This window comes from Leguminivora glycinivorella, chromosome 10 (assembly GCF_023078275.1).
Source record: "Leguminivora glycinivorella isolate SPB_JAAS2020 chromosome 10, LegGlyc_1.1, whole genome shotgun sequence".
Classification (NCBI taxonomy): domain Eukaryota; kingdom Metazoa; phylum Arthropoda; class Insecta; order Lepidoptera; family Tortricidae; genus Leguminivora; species Leguminivora glycinivorella.
In genome coordinates, this window is record NC_062980.1 from 19,012,426 (window position 1) to 19,036,669 (window position 24,244).

Here is a 24,244-nt window from a genome sequence, read left to right on the forward strand (position 1 = left end):
AGGAGTCCTTGGTCAAAATAGAGTGTAAATACTGTCAAAGTATTTCACGGGAACTGGAAAGAGAAGAGTGGATACCATAGTGTACGGGATGTCAGCTGATAGCGGCGCCCGGCGTCACATTGGAGGGTAGTATCAGCCTGGTCAGCAACAGAGTCTGCAACGATACCGTAGCAGACGGGGCCTGGACAGTCGTGGTCGTGGCACCATTGTAGCGGAAGACAGTGTTCGCGGTGAGCGTGACATCAGGCGCGACGGCAGCCGCCGACGTCGGCGTGGCGGCCAGCGACACCAAGGGAGCACATCAGCAATCTTACCAGCTTGTCACTGCAGCAGACGGTGTTACGTTCGGCGGTGAGATTGAGACGGCCGTCGTCAGCTCGAAAGGCGTCTTCGATGCCCCTGTCGCGTCACGCAGTATCGTGCTCGGTGGCCCTCTCGAGGTCGCCGCCGTCAGCGCGGGAGGCACCGGCGCCAGCGTGGCAGTCAGCTACATCGGTGAACAGCATCGACAGAGTTCGCGGCGTCGTCACAGCAAACGCGACAGGAAAATTAGCGACGCCTTCGCGGCAGCCGCAGTATTGCGCTCGGTGGCGCGATGAAGGTCGCCGCGTCTGCAATCTTACCTCGTGCGATCGAGGCGACATCAAGGCGCCAGCATCAGCGTGGCGGCCGACGACACCGGTGGAAAACTTCAAGTAGCTTGCGGCGTTGTCATGACAGACGCAGCAGAAGGATTGCGACGCCTGTGCAGCGGTTAACAGTATTACGCTCCGCATCACCACTGAGGCGCCAGCATAAGCGTGGCGGCCAGCAATACTGGTGGACAGCTTCGGCAGGGTCGCGGCGTTGTCACGGCAGATGAACGCTCTACATCACCATCGAGGCGCCAGCATAAGCGTGGCGGCCAGCGACACTGGTGGACAGCTTCAGCAGGATCGCGGCGTTGTCACGGCAGATGAGCGCGCTGCATCACCATCGAGGCGCCAGCATAAGCGTTGCGGCCAGCGATACTGGTGGCCAGCGATACTGGTGGACAGCTTCAGCAGGCTCGCGGCGTTGTCAAGACAGACGCACGCTCTGCATCACCATGGAGGCGCCAGCATAAGCGTGGCGGCCAGCGATACTGGTGGACAGCTTCAGCAGGATCGCGGCGTTGTCACGGCAGACGAACGCTTTGCATCACCATCGAGGCGCCAGCATAAGCGTGGCGGCCAGCGATATTGGTGGACAGCTTCAGCAGGCTCGCGGCGTTGTCAAGGCAGACGCACGCTCTGCATCACCATCGAGGCGCCAGCATAAGCGTGGCGGCCAGCGATACTGGTGGACAGCTTCAGCAGGATCGCGGCGTTGTCACGGCAGACGAACGCTCTGCATCACCATCGAGGCGCCAGCATAAGCGTGGCGGCCAGCGATACTGGTGGACAGCTTCAGCAGGATCGCGGCGTTGTCACGGCAGACGAACGCTCTGCATCACCATCGAGGCGCCAGCATAAGCGTGGCGGCCAGCGATACTGGTGGACAGCTTCAGCAGGATCGCGGCGTTGTCACGGCAGACGAACGCTCTGCATCACCATCGAGGCGCCAGCATAAGCGTGGCGGCCAGCGATACTGGTGGACAGCTTCAGCAGGATCGCGGCGTTGTCACGGCAGACGAACGCTCTGCATCACCATCGAGGCGCCAGCATAAGCGTGGCGGCCAGCGATATTGGTGGACAGCTTCAGCAGGCTCGCGGCGTAGGTGGCCGCGCTGGTAGCCTGCGTATTGACGACTGATCACTAACGGCGCGGCGCTCGCGTCGGGGCAGCAGCAGACATACTTACAGCGTCACACGCGACGCCTATGCGGCGGCCACAACGTTGTTCGGCGGCACCGCAGAGGTCGTTAACGAGGAAGCAACTTCTACGCAACTTCGGCGGCGCCGACGTTGCGGACAACACTGCCGTCAGTGGCGCTATCGCAGCGCTACCAGTAAGTTTCGGCGCCGACACGTGTCCTACGCACCGAATCGGAAACCGAACATGTTCTTTCTAAAATAATATGAAGCTGCTCACCCATTCGTCGGAGAAATTCAAACCTCCTTGGAGCGCGGTATTCCTTCACCGCGCCCTCCGCCGCCGCCGCCGCCGCAGCCCGCAGGTCGCGCAGCACGCGGTCGCGAAGCACGTGGTCCCCGGAGCACGTGGTCCCCGGCGGAGCAACTTACCTACGTTACCGCTTATATTCTCGCGCGAAACTTTTAATACACGGATAACACTTCCTACTTTAGTCTCGGAAATGCGAATAGTTTAAAAAAGAAAACTGATTAACGGTAACGATTTTTGCAGCATGGAACTTTCTTACAAAAAAGTGGGTAGAATCATAAAGCACCGCTCGTTCATTTCTATCGTGAGAACCCCGAAAGACGAATAATGATCGCTAGCGAGGCATAATATATCTCATTATTCAAGACGAACGAGCGTAAATTAAAAGGGAAGAAAGAATTGACGGATGAAATTGAAAAATTTCATAATTCCGAAATGTTATAAGCCACTTTTTAAATAAAAACACGAATAACTCTGGTTTGACCAGAAGTAACGAGGAAATAGAAACTAAAAGATTAATTTCGAGACACCATGCTGTAAAAATGTTCGAACGGAATACGCGACAACCGGTCACTTCGGCGTTCGACGAAACAATGAGGGTGGCTGGTGGCGGGTCGGGGCGCGAGGAGCCTTATGTTGCAAGTGGGGAAAAACGGGACTACCAACATCGCGGCGGTGTGACGCCGGAGCGACTTACAACGAACGATGGCGCCATCTATCGGTCCGATGCGACGTCTACGACGTACTCTCTCTATAAAGACCTCGGATATACAAACGGCACAAATAATAATATTATGTTGATGAAAAAAAAAAGAAGAAGAAAGAAAGAAAGCCAGACAAGATTGGATCACAACCACACACGGAAAGAAGAAAAGGATAGCAAAGGGATTAATTTAATTTTACAAAACTTATCATATAAACTTTTGTAAATGTAATTAAATGAATAAGGGGCTTTTATATATCATATCATTTATTTGTTGATGGTTTTTATGCAATAAGTTTTAAAGATTTCTTACCAAGAGCATTATGCATCCGCAAATCCATATCCAATGTCACATCCCTAGACTCCCCATGTTCATTGGTCAGCCGCAGTTGAGAACTCAGGTTCTGGAACTTGACTTTACGGTCCGGCAATGCTGTCACACGCATGGCACGGGAGATTTCTAGCTTTTCATCATTGGGAGCCAAGATCTATACAAAACAAAAACAACTTGTGAGTAATCAATTAATCACTGAGTGAAACAGTTTTGTGATTTTTGTGATACAGATGAGATTTCAGATTTTTTTTAAATATGTAAATGGCACCTGCAGGAACATAGCATATTTTATAATCTAATTGTGATTATTGTTTAGCTGAAGTGCTATGCAGAGAAGAATTATATTAATAGTGGTGATAATTGTGTTTTTACAAACATTATTTGATTGTCATTCCATTGTTATGTTTACAGCGAATTTTGATAAGAATGATAATAATGTAAATTACTTTTTTGGAAGAGCTATAGATACATATTCCTACTCAGATTTACTGAATGCTTTGCTGAACAACTACACATAATATATGTTAATTATTATTATGGGGTCTCCATGTACGCCCGGCATAAAACATAAAAGTAACCTCACCTCCAGTTTGACTTCTCCGAGGACTTCTGTCGATTTATTTACTTTAGCGTCGTGCACAAAACACTCATCACTGCTACCTGGAGGCATTTGCCCCGTGATAGCATAGCGCAAACATTCAATAATCGTGGTTTTGCCGCAACCATTTTGACCCAATATAAGCGTCAAAGGGGTTTGAAAAGTGATGCGTTGTTCGTCGTTTTTGTCCGGACCGAAGCTTCGTATGCCTCTCACGGCGAGCGATTTAATACCTGCCATTATTTTATTGGAGAGTAAGCATATATAACCAGAGTATCTCAACAAACTTTCGCAAAACGCTATTGACGCTTCTCTACTACTCAGGGAAAAAGTGGCGGGCGGCGAATCGGCGACGCAACTTGTAATAAAAATGTTGCCTACATCAAAAATTAACCAACAAAAAATAGTATTAAAGCCTTACAGACGGTCGTACCGGACCGTGACGGCATCTGGTCCAGCACAAGTTCCATTTCTACTCTCAACTTTATTGTATCTCTTTCTTTACTATAGCACACAAAAGTACATCAAAAACACTAGTTAATGTATTATTGTTCCAAATATGGTTAGTATAAAGTTTTTCTTTTCCCAACGCCAAATCATTATGAAATCATTGGCCAGCATACGGATAGTGAACAATACTCTTTATAGAAGAAAGTTTATGTGTACTCTATGGCAGTAAGTTGCCAGCTCTAGTTACAAACGTTCGAAAACGAATATACTAAATTATTTAGAATACATTTAAAAAGTATTTAAAAAAGCACTGAATATTGACCCTATTAAATGTTTTTGTAAAAAAATATGTTTGTTCGCACCTAAATAAGCTTGTCCGCTTCGTATTTCTTCAAAAATATCAGCACTACTCAAAAATAGAAAAATACTGTTTAGTTTTTGAATTTCTAGGTTGGTTACTGTGCCATGTATGGGAGCCGTGGTTTCGTCGATCTGTCGTAGAACTGTCAAACAATCGTTCGCCGTCAGTACGATAAAGAAAACTGAAATAAGCAACATTTCCACATATTGACACGCATTGCAACGTTGACAAATTTAATTTACCATGGCAGACAAAAGAAAAACCAAAAAACGTAAAGAGGTAAGATTTATCCATTACTTTATTCATACAAAGTTGAAGTGTGCTTTGTGGTGATTTTCCTACGTTTCTATCTACTTACGTGGGATTTCCCGGTGCCAGAAGATTCTCCTTGTTATCCCATCGTCTCGAGAATCTCCGTTCAATTTAGGCTTTTGCGTCGCATATTTTCCACGTGTGTGTTCTCAATGACGCATTGTATATTTTATGTACATTCACGCTGACTGCACTCCAGTAGAAACCATGTTATTTATAAACTCCGTCGTTTCATTGTGCTGAGTTAAAAGCCCATTTAAAATAACTAATTCGGAGTCTATTATTGACTCACTGTAGCTTTCATGCATCATAAAAGATCACATAAAATTAGTTGCTTGTGTCCATCAGCATGTTTCTCTAAGCATATTTTGACAGAAGACATTTCAAGTTTCCGATTGATATTTATGTTAAAGTAGGATGTAGCAATTTCATGCATGTTTGAATTAATGATACCTTGTTTTGTTCCACAGCGAAAGAAGGTTAGATATGTTTGTTTACATTTCCTCACAGTTTGACTGCACTGTTTTGGTTTCTGTATCTAGAACAACACATTGCAGCAAAGGACTGTAAGAACTTGTGTGTACATGTGTAGTTTTAGTTTTTGGGAAAGGTATCTACTTACATCTTAATATTTTTCAATAAAGAGTTCTAAATTTCTAATGCAAATTTATTTACTAAAGACTTCTTCTTAAGCAAAAGACAACAGAATGTTGCTTGTCATAAGGATGCTAAGGAATCTAATTTATTTTTTCAAAATTTTGCTTGAGAATAATATAAGGAATGGTAAATACTTTTGACACAGTATAATCTGTTATATTTCATCCTTACTGTGCAAGACATGCTGTTTTGGTCTCCAATATGATAATGGCATATTTGTGGTTTTTTTTTCTATTTTCAGTAAATCTCAATTTACCTATACCTATTTACCTACTTTTCAACAAGTATTTTTGCATTTTTGTAAATCATCCGGTATATAAAAAGTAAATCAGTTGTCATGTTTTAAAGGCACAAGGGCACAATACAATTTAGTAATGATCTGTACTGATAGTAGTCTCTACACACTTGATTTTCAGTTCAAAATAATTGTGAGTGTGCACGGGAAAACATCCCACTTTGTCGATTGCTATAAAGCCGCTTTGTCAGTTTATTCATATGAAGACAAGTAAATCTCGCCTTAATAGTAACCGACAAAGTGGGATGTTTCACTAAACACACTCACAATTGATGAAATATCTTAAAAACCTTTTTAGGAAAACATTTAAAAAAGCTATGTTTATTTTACGCCCAGAACTGTAGTTAGTATGTTTAACTAACTTATAGGTTATATGATATATTATCTAACTATATATGGGACATATCTAACTTCTGTTGGTGACTGTCGTTTTATGATTTTTACTGTAGTTTTACCTTAACAACTTGTTACGCAAGGTTGATAATAATGATATGATCAGTGGGCACTAACCATGAAATCAGTATGTTCCTACATTGTTCATTCATAGTTACTAGTTGAGTTACCGAACCTGACACGAGTAGATTTAACGTAGAAAATAAAATTCTAAAGTATACAAATTTCCTTTTATTATCTCGCTTCTGCGTGACAAAATTGCATTCATTGCAGGGATCGGAAACCTGGTTTTACTCCATACTGAAATACCGGTATTAATGAGACAATCTGATAAGTAGTTGTTCTTACGTAAGTACGTAATTCAGTCCTATACATCGTGTTTTTTTTTGTTTTCCGTTAACTCCACTCTGACACGCACTTAGGTTCATCATCAGAAACCATCCTGTATATCAGTTTTTGTTAAATTCGAAAAAAAAAATACATAATAAATGGATTAATTAGTGTTTGAGGACCTTAATCATATCATTAAAGTCATTGTCAAGTGTTTGACGGCACATGTCAAAACATAACATTAGGAAGTGGTAAGGGATGCCACAAACGTGTTCAGTATTTTTTATAATTCGATAACCGTAAGAGACGTTAGTTTCTTAGAGAAATTGATTGTATTTGAACTAAAGAATCTTCCCTTAAAGTTAACGGAATTCGATAAAAACAGGGTTTATATAGAAAAAACTCTAAATTATGTAAAATATTGGTCCGTATGGGAAGATTTTTAAAATACCGGTTAAGATCTCTGATTCATTGATATATCTAACACACGTGCGTAGTGTCATGTTTACAAACAGAGTTAACCTATAGCTTGCACACAATGTAGGTAACGGTTCTTATCAGTAATTTGCTTGTCTGATATGTGTAACGCGTGCATTTATAATGCAATCAATTTGAACTTGAAGCCACTTGTAGCCAAACACATTGTATGAACTGCCTGAGCCTGTGTGGTGAAGGGTTAAGAATTTCACCACCCCCTTTCTCCCCGTGGGTGTCGTAGAAGGCGACTATGGGATATGGGTTAAATTGTGGCGTAGGCGAGAGGCTGGCAACCTGTCACTGCAATGTCACAGTTTCGTTTTCTTTCAACCCCTTATTTGCCAAGAGTGGCACTGAAGCTTTAGTAGTTTCATGTGTTCTGCCTACCCCTTTATGGGATACAGGCGTGATTGTATGTATGTATGTATGTACATTGTATGAACTATCGCTGGCGGTATTTATAGATTTTGCTTAGAAATTGGCAATGGACTTACTGTCTTGCATCCCCTGAGGGGGTGTCTATGACATGAGCTTTTTTACTCCCATATCATTACAGCTCAAGATCGACTACGTGTACTACATTATTATGTGCATATGTGCGTCAACCACAATACACACTCGTCAAAATAATATGGCGATAGAATTGCCTATAACGTATTAAGGCAACATATCACTCGCTTTACTCATTGCGTCAATCTCGTCTCGTCTCGTCGTATAAATTTATAAATCACCTTAATGTTAATCGACGGTTTATGATTATGATACAATTGTAGTAAACGCTAATGTTACGTTATAGCAGGGGCGGCTCACTCCGCGATTCTATCGCCGCGCTACAAGTACATGCTGACGGCCGCGAGTTCGCGGCCTAATCAGGGGTGGCGCGCCTTCTCACGGAACGCACGTTCGCACCTTCTATTGTTACTTTACGTCGCGAGTTTTTTTAAGGTTCATATATGCGATGTCTGCATGTGGAATGACTAATAATGCCTAGTTAAATAGACATCATGAATAAAATAGGACAATCTTACACAGATCTCAGTCCCACGGAAAAGTTCAATAAGGCTTGTGATGTTGGGACTTAAACAAAAATATATAAATACTGTATATAGAAAGTACTCAAGACTTGAATATAATAGTACTTATAACATTTTATCTGAGTATGAATTCGTTTTAATCCATAAGCAACCCTATCGTCCGACGCTGCGCACGTGCGGCTCGTTTCTTTGTTAGAATTTTGTAGGCATTTAAAAAGGCGGCATTACGTGAACATCAAAGCAGTGGGCCTTCTGTACTTGTACTATTATATATTCTGTGGTTATAGTAAATCGATTGGCCAGTATTATAATTATGAAGATGTCTTATGATTTATTTTAACTGTTAACTGGAGAGCTTTGGGGTCACTAAAATAAAGGCTAATTCAAACTGATTCGAAATCAATTACGTTATTATACGAACTACGACTATCGTCTTGTGTTTCATAAAATATGCCAGTGAACCTGCCGTTTGTCTTTCTTTAACCTACTTTAAAATAGAAGGTTCATCGATGTATCTAAGTCCTATGTTCTCTAACACACATAACGAATAAAATAAGACGAATCAGGACCGCTATGCGCCAAACAAGCGCCTACAAGTCTTAGCGGCGAAATGGCCTACTTTCCGAACTTTCACCAGTTACTCTAGTATCACAGTTAACTCGCTTGAGAGCGGTCGTCAAAGCTCGCAATGGTTAAACGGTGGTATGTGAGTGTCCGGCTTTATTTTATATTAGTTTTTTAAATGTTTAACACCCCTGTGTTGTGAGTAAGCTTGAAGTGTTACACCCTGGGTTTTTGAAAAGTTTTTGTAGTGTGTATGGGCTTTAGATGAAGTTGTGTGCTCATTTGATAGGCGGCTTTTTCTAGAGTGTTCTTCACAATTCACAAGCATTTTTTGTGTGTGTGTTGTGTATGTTTGTGATCAAATGCGTAGGTACAGTGCTGTTACACCTGAATAAATTAGATCCTTTTTCCAATGTAAGCGAGCTTACTTCACTGGCTTTGTTTGATTTGAACAGTTGCTGCAGGTTGTAGGTGAATAATAATATTAGAGCTATTAAAAGTATTAAAACACACCTGATCAACCATTTACATATACGTATTACTGATTAAATCCACCTTCGTAATTCTTAACATTTTCATATTATTTCTCAAAATGCTTGCATACCGATAAATGTCACTACAGTTAACAGTAGATAAATATCAAACAAATTTCATTATCCTAATACCTATTATTAAATCGGTGAAATCTTCTAAAAGCATTTCTGTCGCTATTTCGTCATGCCTACTATTTTTATAGAATTTGTAAATGCTAAAGTAACTCTGTCTGTCGGTTGTCTCTTCACGCTTATACCGCTGAACCGATTTCGTACATTTATCAATCATCATACGCAAAAGTTACTCCAGCCCCTCTAGCACAACTTGCCTTGTCGCGTGCGAGTCCACACTTGAAGTCGCGCTTGATGTATGCTCTCGCGCGCGACAAGGCAGGTTGTGCTAAAGGGTCAGATGAGTAGGTGATTCTATTATACCTAGATATGTAGATAAGTATAAATATAGTATGAATTTTTTGAAACGAACGTTTCTAAACAAAGGTATTGTTCCTTTTGTGTTGAGCGGGAGCTTCTGTATTTGCACGCGCTAAGACAACAAGAAGCAACTGTATCCTGATAATTGTAAGGTTCAAATCTGTACAGCAGCAAATTTGAGATAGATTATTTTGGAAATGTGAAGCGATAGACCACACCGCTATAGGTGCGAAAATACAGCGCTTCTAATACTTTGATATACAATGTCCTGCAAAACCATCTTAGCGGCCTTCCTAATGTAAGGTTAGAGAACCTCAGAAAGTCTGTGCGAAAACAGAAGAATCCTTCTGTCAAACTCATCATCCTCCTTGCGTTATCCCGCCCGGCATTTGCCATGGCTCATGGGAGCCTGGGGGTCCGCTTTGACAACGAATCCCAAGATTTGGCGTAGGCACTAGTTTTTACGAAAGCGACTGCCATCTGAGCTTCCAACCCGAAGGTTACACTAGACCTTATTGGAATTAGTCCGGTTTCCTCACGATGTTTTCCTTCGCCGAAAAGCGACTGGCAAATATCAAATGATATTTCGCACATAAATTCCGAAATACGCTTTTTCCTCTAGGCTACCAGCGCTTTTTAATCCTCCTATCAAACTAACATTAAAGAATTCGTAATAGTAAAATACCTGACCATGACAATGGTCGTGAATATCGTGATACATCTGAACCATTTCATTAGTATGCTTATCCAACTATCAAAGTAGGCAAGTAGAACAAACCAGTTATAACTAAAATACAACTTTATATGCCTAGTGTTACGACTTAAATTTTACTTATAGGTTTCTTGCTTTGAGGTTCTTGGGTCTTGAATGTAAATTAAACTTTAAAGTTATGTGTAAAGAATCATTTTTTATTTGATTTGGTGACGTACAAATTAGTACTAACTTTGTGACAGTTACGTGTTGATTTGTTTGATGTGTTCGATTTGGATGTTAACGGAAAAGAATGACGTGAATGTTTTTCTTTTTTACTTGGAATGTTCTAGAATTATAACTTCTTCTAGGTACTTTAGATAATAATAAATAATAAAAAAAAAAAAATGACCTATTTGTGGCTTTTTATACCTAAAGAGGGTTCTTATGCTTCAAGTGCAATAAGGTATTTTTCGTCCTCTGGTCGGAAAGCGTCAAATTTCAGGCCGCTGCGCTAAACGAAGACCGTTCCCGGGCCCCGTCGAACAGTAAAATACGTATAAATGTATCACACCTTGGCCAGTAAATAAAAAGGCCTCAAATTACATGTTTAATGAACTCAGCTCCGCCTCGGCCGACAATTCCATGTGATCTGAGACATTTCTGAGACTTTACTGGCCGAAGTATGTTATCTACAATTGGACCCTTATGCCTTATGGAACATTTCTTTTTAAATTTCTATCTTGATTTCGATGGTTATTCTTGGTTCTCTATATCTTTATATCCTGATCTAATTAGCCTCTCTAGCACAACTTGCCTTGTCGCGAGCGAATCCATACTTGAAGTCGCTATTGATGTATGTACTCTCGCGCGACAAGGCAAGTTGTGCTAAGGGTCTGTTGACCTTACGGGGAAAGTTGAATGAGTTAACCTTAGCTAATAGCTAAAGCCTGACCATATACCGGGTGCCCGGTAATTAATGGACAACCTTTTAACCACCAAGAGGGCACCTTATACTGGTTATTTTAATACTACCTAAAATTATAAAAAGTGTGAAAATCTAGAAATCCAGGCGACTTTTACTAAACCTTAATGTCGATTTTCTGGACCAGTATGAGGTGCCCTCTTGGTGGTTAAAAGGTTGTCCATTAATTACCGGGCACCCTGTATATGACTTGTCAAAACGGCGCTGTTATTCTGATGGATGCGGTGACAGTTCAGAAAAATAGTTCTAATGAAATTCCGCAACATGGCCCGTAGTCATATATTTTTGTTCAGGCTCTAGTTTTCAAAATTGTTTAGCTAACTATTGTGGATGTGGGCATTCAGGAATTGATTTAATATAGATTCTATTCAAGTATATCATCTGCAATAATAAGTATGTTACACAATGAAAGCCGCAAAAATAATTGACATGTTCTTATTTGTAGAATTGACCGGGATAAAGGTAGCTCTGTTTTTCGTAATCATGATGAATATAACTGCGTCGCAATATAGGGAGCTTGACAAGAACTAAAAATGTCATTACGGTCTATACCCCGTGAATCATTCAAAACTTTTGTTTGTAGAGCCATATCAGCCATGAACATGAATGTGTCATATATTTTTGTAGCTTTCTCAGAAAAGCATATTAATACAGGTGACTTTACAACACAAAAATCCGCCATCGTGTTATAAGTCAATTTTTAACAAGCGAAAACGTTCGCTAACGCCGTGGCTCGCGTGCGACGATCGCGTGACTGCCGCAGTCGCGTCGTATCGCTTCGCCATCGCCTATCATCCATAGGTCATCGACGTCACCCACTTCCATAAAGATCGAAGGGTTGATTTCGTCGCGACGCGTTGCATCGCATCGCCGTCGCGTGCCCGTCGTCCACGCAAGCCATGGCGTAACGATACTTCAAGTTGATTCACGCCGTGTCTTGCGTGGGTGACGGTCGCGCGACCGTCGCCGTCGCGTCTCATACTTCCATATCGATAAGTTTTGATTTCGTATGCGTCGCATCGCCGTCATTGCGCAACCGTCGCCCACGCAAGCCACGGCGTTAGACCTGATTTAGACGGCGTGCGAACTCGCATGCGATTTTAGTTACATTGCGGGCTGTGGCGGTTAAATACAGTCAGCACAGCCATCAAATACCGCAATGTAGTAAAACTCGTATGCGAGTTCTTGTACCGTCTAAATGGGCTCTACGTGTAAGTCATAACACATTCACTACCAGGGGCCCGTGGCCCATTTCTCAAAACTGAAAGTTACAGGTTACAGTTAAGTTTCTTTCCAACTTGTCATATTAGACATTGACAACCGCTTGTAAATTGTAACTTGTAGCTTCGAGAAATGGGTCACTGGCAATTTTTTTTATCCATTTAACCGCCCGCTTGTATGGCGAGAACCCGCCCAGCATTCGACTGAGCAAAGTTCACGAGTGCCTAGCCTACTAGGCGGGTTCTTGGTTGCGAAAGTGATAAATAAACCGAAAAACCTCTTTACAGGAATACGGGGAGCCCCCGGAGTCAGAAAAGCCGACGCGCGAAGAGTACTCAGTCGCCAAATGGCTGAAGGCCAACGTGCCTACTAAGAAGACCAAGTTTCTGAACCATCATGTGGAGTACTTCACTGGTATGTAATTTATCTTTATACACCGGGAGTTTTATAGTTAAAACCTGTCGGCGTATCATGCTTCCAATTTTTAACCCCCGACGCAAAAACGACGGGGCGTTATAAGTTTGAGGTGTCTGTCTGTGTGTGTCTGTCTATCTGTCTGTTTGTCTGTGGCATCGTAGCTCCCAAACGGATGCACCGATTTAGATTTAGTTTTTTCCCCTCACTAGCTCGGAAACACGTGTTTTGTCCTTTAATACCAGCGGGTAAAAACGCATTTTATCCACTAGTGGGTAAAGTAATTTGACCTTGAATAAAGTCAAATTAACTGCTTTGAAATTGATAAAAGTTGGTGAATCTAGTAATAAAGATGATTTACCACCTGTGGAACTACTGAAAGCAGTGATAAAACGCATTTTTGCGTTGTAGTTTCCTCGCTATAGTGAGGGGAAAAGTTTTGTGTTACACTCAGGTGCAAATGTATTTTACTTCTCGTGTGTTAAAAAACTCGCAAGTTCAGGATTCTATTCTCGAACCACTCGCTTCGCTCGTGGTTCAACTGTAGAATCCTTTCACTTGCTCGTTTTTCAATTCCACACTCGGCGTTAAAATACAACTTTGCCCCCTTGTATAACAAATAACTATTTTTCGTCTGAAAGTGAGTTAGTCGGGACTCGGGAGTGTTCAAAATTTTAATTTTGTGGTTAGGTTATATCACTTATCCACGTGTGGATAAGACATCTGTCACTCTCACACTGACATACTTGCCAAAGCGTAACGGATACTTTATCCACATAGATAAGTGATAAAATTGGAAGCATGATACGCCGGCTGTAACATTTAAATGGTCCATATTTTTAATATTGTAGTAATATGTCTCTTTAATACTAAATTATTAAAATTTCGTGAAGTACTGTCCTATTCAAGAATTATGTTAAATTCAAGACAATTTCTCAGTATAGTATAGCAAACTAAAATCTTGTTTCGACGTCATCAATGTCATCATACGTGATACATTCATGAGATACAGTTTCTTTTTATTTTGTTCCAATGCTTGCCTCGTGTCATATTATAAACTGTGTCACAAATCCCATTTTTAAAGTAGCTAATCTGAAAATAGGAAATGCATCCATGCTCACGACCCGATATAGATGGTCGTTCGTTTCTTTCGTTTTTTTTGTATATTTGTGTTACTGAAGACGGGAGTCGGGACGTATCTTTCACTTGACTTGATGTTTTTGGATCTGACGATTATTGCTGGACTCATTGGTTTCTTATTTTTTACCAAAGAGGATCGAGTATTATAGAGAGTTACTGTCGAAGTAAAATGTGTTATCACAGTGCATAGATAGTCATCTCTTGACGCAGGCTTAAAACTTTTGAACCTCAGTTTTGACAATTTGGCCCATATTCTTAGCTTAATATGTGTTAAAATGTCAAATATTAACATTAGCGCCAACTATATAGCTGAGCGTACCCCAAAGGTGTAATGCCATCTAGGCCACCGTACCTTCTTCTGTATGGTACTGAGGTACGTTTTTTTCTTAGACTTTATCTGTCTATACGGAGTTACATATGTCTTTGTTTTTTACTTAAGCAACGCAGTGTTATTCGTTTTGTGACCAAATAACCGATGCATATTTATTATACACCGTGTAACACAATCAAACCGGGAAAGTGTAATATTGATGACATTTGAAGACAAACACACTTTTCTAATTCATATTCATTACGATTTTAACACGCTAACTTTTCTTGAATTGGTCGAAAAAAAGAAATGAAAAATTAAAATCTTTAAGTTCGCGGGTCGCTTAATTACACAACAAATATAAATGGTATACTTTTGAGTCGACACATTCGTTTTTCGTCACGTTCATAAATTTGTCCGATTCTGCTTTCGTCAGCCATTCTTTATTCGTCACGATCATCGACGGTCTTTCTCAACTACGATCAATTTCGTTGTTCATCTTTATCTTAATTCGTTTCGTTCTGTACTCGTCATAATTTTCTTTCGGCATATTCGCTGTTAAATCTATGTTTTTCGTGTTTTTTCGTATTCTTAGGTCGGTACCAACTTAGAATATGACCAAATACGAAATGACGAAAAACGATCGAGTCGAAATAAGAAAAAAGTCAACAACTCATGGTCAAAGACGACAATGACTGCAGACTAAGTTGATGAATGAAGAATGGCTGACGAAAGCAGCATCGGACAAATTTAGGAACGTGACGAAAAACGAACGAGTCGACCCAAGGGTATACCATATAAATAGTAGCTAAATAAACAAACAGGAAATAATATTTCTATTTCCTGACTTGTTACATTTACACATTGTATGTAGCTATTTAATGCGTGAACGCGTAACTTTTAACTAATGCGTATCGATTAACCTGATTCTCGTATCGATAGAAGCACAGTGTGAATCGATTGGACACATCTTATCGATTGTCGGACCAAATGTTTAATAACACGAGCCTCCGTTACAATTGACAAGTTTATTTTCAAAAGAGCTTATTTTTGTATGGTATTCATAGAGAAATAAGCTCTTTTGAAAAGACTGCTCAATTGTCTGCGTAGAGCGGCTTTGCTCTAGTTTTAAAATTGTTTGATGAAAGAAGTTAGGAAGTTTAATATAATCATTATGTCAAATGTTAGACGGTCGCATATATGAATAACTATTGATTCATAGACAATTTGATGTAGGTATACTGTAACTAAATACATATTTTGGGTAAATGTTACACTAAATCCAAGCAAAACTCGTACGATAGGTACTAGGAAAACAGAAACACCATTTACGATACTAGTATATCTATCCAAAAGCTAGGAAAAGAGGGAGTGAACTATGGCTACCCAAAATCTATAAAATGCGCTTTGTGTGTACTTATTATGTAACAAAATTTCAAAATCACCCATAATTCATCATTATTAGAAAACGTAACGGATAAATTGCAGTCAGATTGCAGTTTGTCTGTACCATGTCTTATGCGCTGCCACATTGGCTGTTATAAATGTTATACACCGTGTTTTTTTTTGTTTTCCGTTAAATTCGACACGTCGTTAGGTTCATTATCAGGAACCACCCTGTATATCACTTTCAGTTCAAATTCTTCTTCCTGCCACATTCCCATTTTCAATTGGGGTCGGGCCTCCTTGTACGTAGGCGCCAGGACCGTCTGTCCTGGGTTGTCGTTGGTGAGATGTTCAGGGCTTTTAGATCCTTCTCGATTCTAGTCCACCAGGTAGAAAGTGAACTACCTCTGCCACGGGGTTTTGTTGGGATATTTAAGGCTGTCTTCACGGAGTAGTCATCGCCTCTTCTGTTTATATGACCGAACCAGCGGAGTCGGTTTTCTTTGAGCTTATCTGCCACCGGAGCTACTTTAAAGGATCCCCTGACGAACTCCCTTAGTAATAACATTCAAGTTAGTGTCAAGTGATTGACGGCACATGTCAAAACAAATAACATTAGGAATTGTTAAAGGTGTGACACACGCGTTCAGCAATTATCTTTATTTTTTTAATAACTCGATAACCGCAAGAGTTAAGACGCTAATTTCTTAAGAGAAATTAATTGCATTTGATGTAATTATAATAAAATGCTATAATATAAACAGAAAAAAAAATGTCAGTATTGTCGCAAATATAATTTTAATTTTTGAAATTACTGGTAAATTATGTATTTTTTATGTTGAACTGTGATTTATTTATTTTAATTGTACTGTTATTTTTAATTGGACCATATGTTGTCTGCAATAAACGGATTTATTATTATTATTATTTGTATGTCTTACCATATCTCGGGACCATGGGGTCCCGGACTTTTGGGAGGCATGTGTGGGGCCGAAGCCAACAGCACAGAGGCCCTTTTAGACACTTTAATCTAAAGGCAAGGGATACACCTGGCGGATACCATCCCCGAGCGCACAATATGATACATCCGGAGATGGTCCCCGCCAGGTGTAAAGACTATTTCAGTGCAGCACTTTTGTGTTGCGATGGGAACTGTCATAATTGTTGTGCAAGTTGGATGGACTGGTGGTCTATGGGGGAGCTATCGGACAGCCATGACAGCGCGATGGCATTGACATTACTTGAAGAGTGGCTGTCCTGCGCCAAGGACAGCGCGATGGCTTTGACATTACGCTGTCCTTGTCACACAGTGTTATAAAACATTTCTACCAGCCCATCACATTCAAGAATTATCTGAATATGTTTTACTAATAACACAAGTATTTTTCAGGAGTGAAAGCTGTAGATGCGCTCCTAACCTCAAAATGGGCGACAGGCAAGAACCCAATCTTCACAACGCGGCTCGAGGTCACAGATTATCTGCACCAGATGCTGCTGCACAAACTCTTCCACAGGGCTAAGAAGGTAACATCCTTTCTGTCTATCTGTCTGTTACCCCTCCACGCCTGAACATGTAATTATTCTGTCAAAATGGACGACAGGCAAGAACCCAATCTTCACAACGCGGCTCGAGGTCACAGATTATCTGCACCAGATGCTGCTGCACAAACTCTTCCACAGGGCTAAGAAGGTAACATCCTTTCTGTCTATCTGTCTGTTACCCCTCCACGCTTGAACAGGTAATTATTCTGTCAAAATGGGCGACAGGCAAGAACCCAATCTTCACAACACGGATAGAAGTCACAGATTAATAGGGAACTGCACCAGATATTTGCCCCTCACTAGCTCGGAAACATGGTTTTGTCCTAATATGAAGGTAAAATCCATTTTATCCACTATGGGTCTGTTACCCCTCCAAATTAACTGCTTAAAAATTGATCAAAATAGGCGAACTAGTAATAAAGATGATTTACACCTGCGGAACTCTGGAAGCAGTGATTAACGCATTTTTTGCTGTTGTAGTTTCCTCTTCCAGTGAGGGAAAAGTTTTGTGTAACATCGGGTGCAAATGTTTTTACTTCTGTATGTTAAACCCCTCCAAGTTCAGGCCACTATTCTGTCAAACTCGCTTCGCTCGTGGTTCAACTAAGAACCCAATCTTCACTTGCTCGTTTTTCAATTCACAGATTGCGTTAAAATACAACTTTGCCCCCTGTAGTTAAAGTAAAATATATTGTACCATGCACGAAATAAAGCATCAGATAATTCAAAGAAAAACATGGACAGAAGTTATTTTTAAATCCAATTTCTATTTAATAAGTCATGTAGAAATATATAAAGTTACTGAGTTGACCATGACGTCACTCTATTCGATTTCATATAAATTCCATATCAGCTAGTCGTTCAAATTCTCTAGTCTAGTAGGAAATTAGCCTATTCTTTAAATAAAAATCTAAGTTTATTTGTCGTTTATGTTCATTTAGATCATCATCATCCTCCTTGCGTTATCCCGGCATTTGCCATGGCTATTTGGGAGCCTGGGGTCTGCTTTGACAACTAATCCCAACCAATCCTAATATTATGTTCATTTAGATGATAAATAAAAAATAACATTTCAGGTACCAGTGAGCGAACAGGAGTTAAAAGGCAAGAAGAAAAAGGACGCAGATAAAAATAAGAGTGGCGATGAAAAGGACGAGAAGAGTCAGGTCAGCGCGAGCGAGGGAAAGGTAAAAATAACCAGTAATATTATCCATATCCATACTAATATTTTAAATGGGAAAGTGTGTGTGTCTGTTTGTTTGTCCGTCCTTCACGGCAAAACGCAGTGACGAATTGACGTGATTTTTTAAACGGAGATAGTTGAAGGGATGGAGAGTGACATAGGCTACTTTTTGTCTCTTTCTAACGCGAGCGAAGCCGCGGGCAAAAGCTAGTATTATATATACACGTTGTAATATGAGGAAACTGGAAGATTTAAACCACGGATTTCTGAGGGTAAAGTAAAATAAAAATTAGGAGAAAAAATGTTTGTATTTTTGAAGTGAAACCTAATGCGACTCTAACTGACAGCGTTAAATGTTTAACGCTCAGTGTTGCCAACTCGAATTTTGAAAAACAACACATTACGAAGTTTCACTTTTTCCGCGCGGAGGGACTCCAGGCACTTTTTTTTGACATATTTTATCCTAAAAAAGTAAATGTTATTTTTAAAACTGGCATTTGAAATTAATGTTGATTTTTTTTTCTTACAACCTACTTATTGCAATGTTACTAGTCACTTTCACATCTATCAACAAGGATAGTATAATTATGCCCCATAATGGCATCGAAAAGTACCTACCATTTATGGAACATCCTTTGCAGATAAAAAACATAATTTAAATAAACAATTTTTGTTGCACAGGACACAAAAGACGGAAAAGACAAGGACAGCAAAGAGAAAGAGAAGAAAAAACGCAAGATCCGTCTCGAAATGCATATGGAGCAAGTGTTTTTAGACACTCTAGACGCTTACGTGTGGATATATGACCCCATGCCGTGGTACTACTGGGTCTGTGGCACGCTGGTCGTGTTTGGAACTATCGGCGTTTGTATGTTCCCGCTATGGCCCGCCACTGTTAGGTAAGGCTCTAGGAGAGACAAGGACAGATGCTGTGATAGAGACAGCACTACGCGTGTGTACGACCCCATCCACGCCTTATTTGTGGCGCACTGGTCGTGTTGGGAACTATCGGCGTTTGCATGTTCCCGCTATGGCCCGCGGGTGGATGTTAAAGTTGCATAGACAGCGCGCGATCTACCCTCCTTCGCGCGCGTCGGCTGCGTTCACTTTCAGCGTTACCACTGGTCGCATTCACACTCGATGGTCTGTCCAAACTGTTAGGTAAGGCTCTAGGAAAGACAAAGACACCACGCCTTGGTATTACTACTGTTTAGGATTCCGTACCTCAAAATGGAAAACGGAACCCTTATATAGGATCATTCGTGCGTTTGTCTGTCCGTCTGTCACAGCCTTCTTTTCCCGAAACTAAATAATCAAAATTTGCCTACCTATATATTATTTCAATGAAGTTTATTATATACAAATATTACATATTTTTAATTTATACATTTATCAACTAAATTTCAACAATTTACAACTCAAGTTTTTTTTGTATTTCAGAAAAGGCGTATACTACTTATCCATCGCGGCCGCTGCGTTCCTAGTACTGATCATCGCTTTGGCCGTACTCCGTGTCGTGGTGTTCTGTCTAGTATGGCTGCTGACATTGTCAAGACATCACCTGTGGCTGCTACCCAACTTGACTGAAGACGTTGGGTTCTTTGCATCCTTCTGGCCGCTGTATAAGGTGAGACAAATCTCTAGTATACACATACTACAGTACAAAACACACTACTGTCTAGTGTGATTGCTAACAACGCGACATCATCTGTGGCTGCTACCCAACTTGACTGAGGACGTTGGGTTCTTTGCATCCTTCTGGCCGCTGTATAAGGTGAGACATCGCTGTGTTCTTACTGTGTTGTGTTTAGTCCTGTATGGCTGCTGACTTTGTCAAGACATCATTTGTGGCTGCTACCCAACTTGACTGAGGACGTTGGGTTCTTTGCATCCTTCTGGCCGCTGTATAAGGTGAGACACCGCTATGTTCTTACTGTGTTGTGTTTAGTTTTCGGAATTTATGTGCGAAATGTCATTTGATATTTGCCAGTCGCTTTTCGATGAAGAAAAACATCGTGAGGAAACCGGACTAATTCCAATAAGGCCTAGTTACCCTTCGGGTTGAAAGGTCAGATGGAAGTCACTTTCATAAAACTAGTGCCTACGCCAAATCTTGGGATTAGTTGTCAAAGCGGACCCCAGGCTCCCATGAGCCGTGGCAAATGCCTGGATAACGCAAGGAAGAAGAAGAAGATTAAATGAAAAAAGCAATTTTAGCACGCATCTAAAACTCTTATACGTTTTCAGTACGAATACCGCGGCCCGGGCTCCGAAAGCGACAAGTCGTCGAAAAAGAAGAAACGCAAGAAAGACAAGCAGTCGGACGACGAAGACGAGAAAACGCCACTTGTTCCCAAGGACGCCAAGGACGCGCCGCCGAGGGAAGAACAGAGAGAGACCAAGTATGTATATCCAATAAAAGTTTATGTATATCCATACCAAAGGGGATCGAGTATTATAGAGAGTTACTGTCGAAGTAAAATGTGTAATCACAGTGCATAGACTACCATCTCTTGACACAGGCTTAAAACTTTTGAACCTCAGTTTTGACAATTTGGCCCATATTCTTAGCTTGATATGTTTTAAAATGTCAAATATTAATATTAGCGCCATCTAGCTGAGCGCACCCCAAAGGTGTAATGCCATCTAGGCCACCGTACCTTTTCTGTATGGTACCAAAGACATATATAACTCCGTATAGACAGATGAAGTCTAAGAAAAAAACGTACCTCACTACCATATAATAATATGACTATACTGACAATTCAATTTTTGAAGAAATATTCCATATGTAGTAAAAGGAAAAATGTTTGACTTATTTTTCACACTAACTTATTTTTTTCTTTTTTACAGAGAGGAGGTGCCGTCACCTGGAGAGAAACATTCAGAATCTGAAAGTGAGAATAGCCAGCGGTCATCGACGGACCGAGACTTCGAGATGGTGGATCCTCAAGACCTGGATGAGAAGGAGCAGTAACCGCACGGTGAAAAACTTTAGATTTACTTTAGAAGCATTCTTATTTATTGTAGAAGAGTGGTCAAAGAAAAAATCATACTTTTTATTGGATAGGTGAGTAGCCCTAATTATTTATTGACGGTGCAAGAACGACATACAACCTGTTTTTATTGAATTCCGTTAATTTTAAGGGAAGATTCTTTAGATCAAATACAATTAATTTCTCTAAGAAACTAGCGTCTTAACTCTTACGGTTATCGAGTTACTAAAAAAATTAAGATAATTACTGAACACGTGTGTGACAGCCTTTACCGATTCCTAATGTTATTTGTTTTGACATGTGCCGTCAATCACTTGACACTAACTTGAATGTTATTCTTAACCCGTCGTCTGTTTCTGTCAAATAAATGTCATAAAATAATTAACTTTGATATAAAAATTTAAAGTTCAACGCCTTATGTTAGTATCCTTATCAAACACAGACGAAGGGTTAAGGGTCTGTCACGCCAATAAATTCATTTATTATGTATTAAAATGATTTTTTTTTGCGAATTTAACTAAAAGTGATATACAGGGTGGTTCCTGATAATGAACCTAGCTACGTGTCGAATTTAACGGAAAACAATAAAAACACGGTGTATAAAGAAATTAAAACGCGGACATTGTCCCTAATGGGCGATTTCGTTCTTGTATATTGTAGTCATTATTAGGGTTTGAACATCTTGACGTTCAACAGGCTAGTTTCCTTCTAGTCAAATCAGCTTCTTTTTACGAACTGTCAAAACGATTTGCTAATATGGAATTACTATGAAATACTGAGGAGTGACGTCACGGTCAATTCATTTACTTTATATCTTGCTTTTTGACTTATTAAATAGAAATTATGTTTAAAAAAACTACTGTCCATATTTTTCTTCTAATTTCGTGCACTGCATAAAATATTTTATTTTAAGTATAGGAAACTAACCTATTGCATGCACAGCACACAGACAACCACAGCAAGCAAAATAGCCGAAAGGGATATTAGTATGCATTATAAAGGGGCAACATCATTCGACCCTTTCTGAGTTTGTAACAATTTTTTCTTTCTGGCTTTCTCTTCTACAATAAATGACTTTCACTAGTAACAAATTTGAGTTATAACAAACGCCAGTGCTTATCAGGTTGATATATATCAAATAGTCTTCAAATTTTGGTGCAGCGTTATTTTTGATATCATCAATTGTTACAAGTTTAACAGTTATAATACAGTTATACCGATTTTAGTGCGACTTGTTCACATGCTTAAACGGTTTTGTAAAAATTCATCGCTTTAAAGTTTTGGTTCGTCCGTTACAAACTCCATACATTCTTTCCGAACTTGCGTTATTGTTATAGACAATGATATTCCTAGGAGTTTTTTTTTCATGTGATGTTATTGGCGAATGTGAAATACCGTTATAAATAATGTGTTTTAGGCCGATGTAAATTAGCGCCGTTTAGGAGAGTCAAAGATAAAAAAAATGTAAAATAGTAAACGTTCTCACAGTGACCATTTTCATCTATTTGTATGATGTGTGTGTTGGTGTTGTAAGAATGTTTATTATTTTTTTTTTATGTTTTAAATTATTAAATTTATTTTAATCCACTCTCTGTGCAAAGTAGTATAATGTATAGTAAAATTATTCGAAGTGTATGAATATATTAGACAAAAAAAAAGATATCTAGAAGGGCCTTGTTTTTACATTTGGGCCGTTAAAGGGTTCAATGAACCTTTATACAATTTATAGTAACATTTAGACTTTTATAAAACATGACCTCGGATTGGGTATTTTTCCGTTATTCAATAATGATCATTTACACTGATTTTCATATTAGGTTGTTATTTAGGGAAATGTGACTTTTCTTCTTCAAAATTAATGATTGATTGAAATATGTTTGGATTTTTCCAGAAAACACTAGATTGATGCGGCTTGGAATATGGTTAAAGATGTCAAATAATTAGAAAAATCTTGCTCTCGAGTCTAATGACTTGACCCTTTACTGCGCATTGTTCCATATATGGCCGTCATAAACTCTAATATACCCAGAGATATTCAAATAATCAAATCAGGTTGAAACATAATCTTTTAGTACTAAGGGCCCCCCCACATCTAGCGCGGCGTCGGGCTTTGCCATACAGTTGGCCCGACGCTACGCTCGCAAGACCCTAGATGTGGGGGGCCCTAAGGGCCAAGGTGGTTATTTTGGTCACATAAGTTGTGGATGAAATATGTAGGTATTCTATGTAACGCTAGTTTCAAATATCGCGAGCGTTAGTGTGATAATTTTTATACCTTGAGTTAAATATTTACATTTTCTATATATTTTTGGTTTGTTATAATTTCATGTGTCTTTTTACTGTGTACATTTGTGAATTTATTTATCGTCTTTATATAAAATGTTATCCGTAATTGACGTTGAATCTAGGGTACCTACGCGGTATAATAATTCACTTTAGAAGATTCTCAATAATAGATTGATAAGATATTGATAATAAATCTATTCGACATTGATTTTGCATTTTTTTGTTCCATACTGTATTACCTAGCACACCTGGGGCCCGTTTCTCGAAAGGTACAAGCCTTGTACATATTACAAGTGCGCGAACTGTCAAATCGTATGGGTTGTCATGGAAACACACATGTAATACAAGGCTTGTATCTTTCGAGAAACGGGCCCCTGGGCTCGTAGCCAAGAGTACAATCGATCACGCTCCGTGGTTAATGATATGCAACTGCCCGTATCGTAATTTTGTACTCTTGGTTACGGGCCCTCTTGCGTGTGAGTGCGCTAAAATGTTAGTGCCGTGCATTTCCACGTCATGCGAGCGGTGAGACTTC

At 40.0% G+C, this 24,244-nt stretch overlaps 2 protein-coding genes across 6 annotated transcripts in view; one reads left to right on the plus strand and one right to left on the minus strand.

Moving 5' to 3' along the window:
- The window catches only part of LOC125230418 (DNA repair protein RAD50-like), a 12,700-nt gene extending 8,513 nt beyond the window's left edge, over nucleotides 1-4,187 (minus strand). The window contains exons 1-3 of the mRNA XM_048135554.1: nucleotides 4,151-4,187; nucleotides 3,703-3,779; nucleotides 3,099-3,273 (exon numbers count right to left, since the gene is read on the minus strand). Coding sequence (XP_047991511.1) covers nucleotides 3,099-3,273; nucleotides 3,703-3,779; nucleotides 4,151-4,187 — 289 coding nt within the window. The remainder of the gene's footprint in view (nucleotides 1-3,098; nucleotides 3,274-3,702; nucleotides 3,780-4,150) is intronic.
- A 464-nt stretch (nucleotides 4,188-4,651) lies between these two features.
- LOC125230186 (translocation protein SEC62) lies at nucleotides 4,652-23,917 on the plus strand. 5 transcript variants are annotated; one of them, XM_048135250.1, is made up of 10 exons: nucleotides 4,658-4,807; nucleotides 5,311-5,319; nucleotides 12,740-12,866; nucleotides 17,093-17,226; nucleotides 18,321-18,431; nucleotides 19,109-19,326; nucleotides 19,868-20,054; nucleotides 20,675-20,829; nucleotides 21,281-21,411; nucleotides 23,315-23,917. In XM_048135250.1, the coding sequence occupies exons 1-9, from the start codon at nucleotides 4,772-4,774 to the stop codon at nucleotides 21,402-21,404; spliced, it is 1,101 nt and encodes a 366-aa protein (XP_047991207.1). In that variant the 5' UTR covers nucleotides 4,658-4,771; the 3' UTR covers nucleotides 21,405-21,411; nucleotides 23,315-23,917. The 5 variants fall into 5 exon arrangements, with proteins under 5 accessions (XP_047991208.1, XP_047991207.1, XP_047991206.1 ...); XM_048135249.1 differs by lacking the exon at nucleotides 23,315-23,917 and adding an exon at nucleotides 17,304-17,392 and having other exon boundaries at nucleotides 17,093-17,137; nucleotides 21,281-21,501; XM_048135248.1 differs by lacking the exon at nucleotides 23,315-23,917 and having other exon boundaries at nucleotides 4,659-4,807; nucleotides 21,281-21,501.
- Nucleotides 23,918-24,244: the final 327 nt, after the last annotated feature.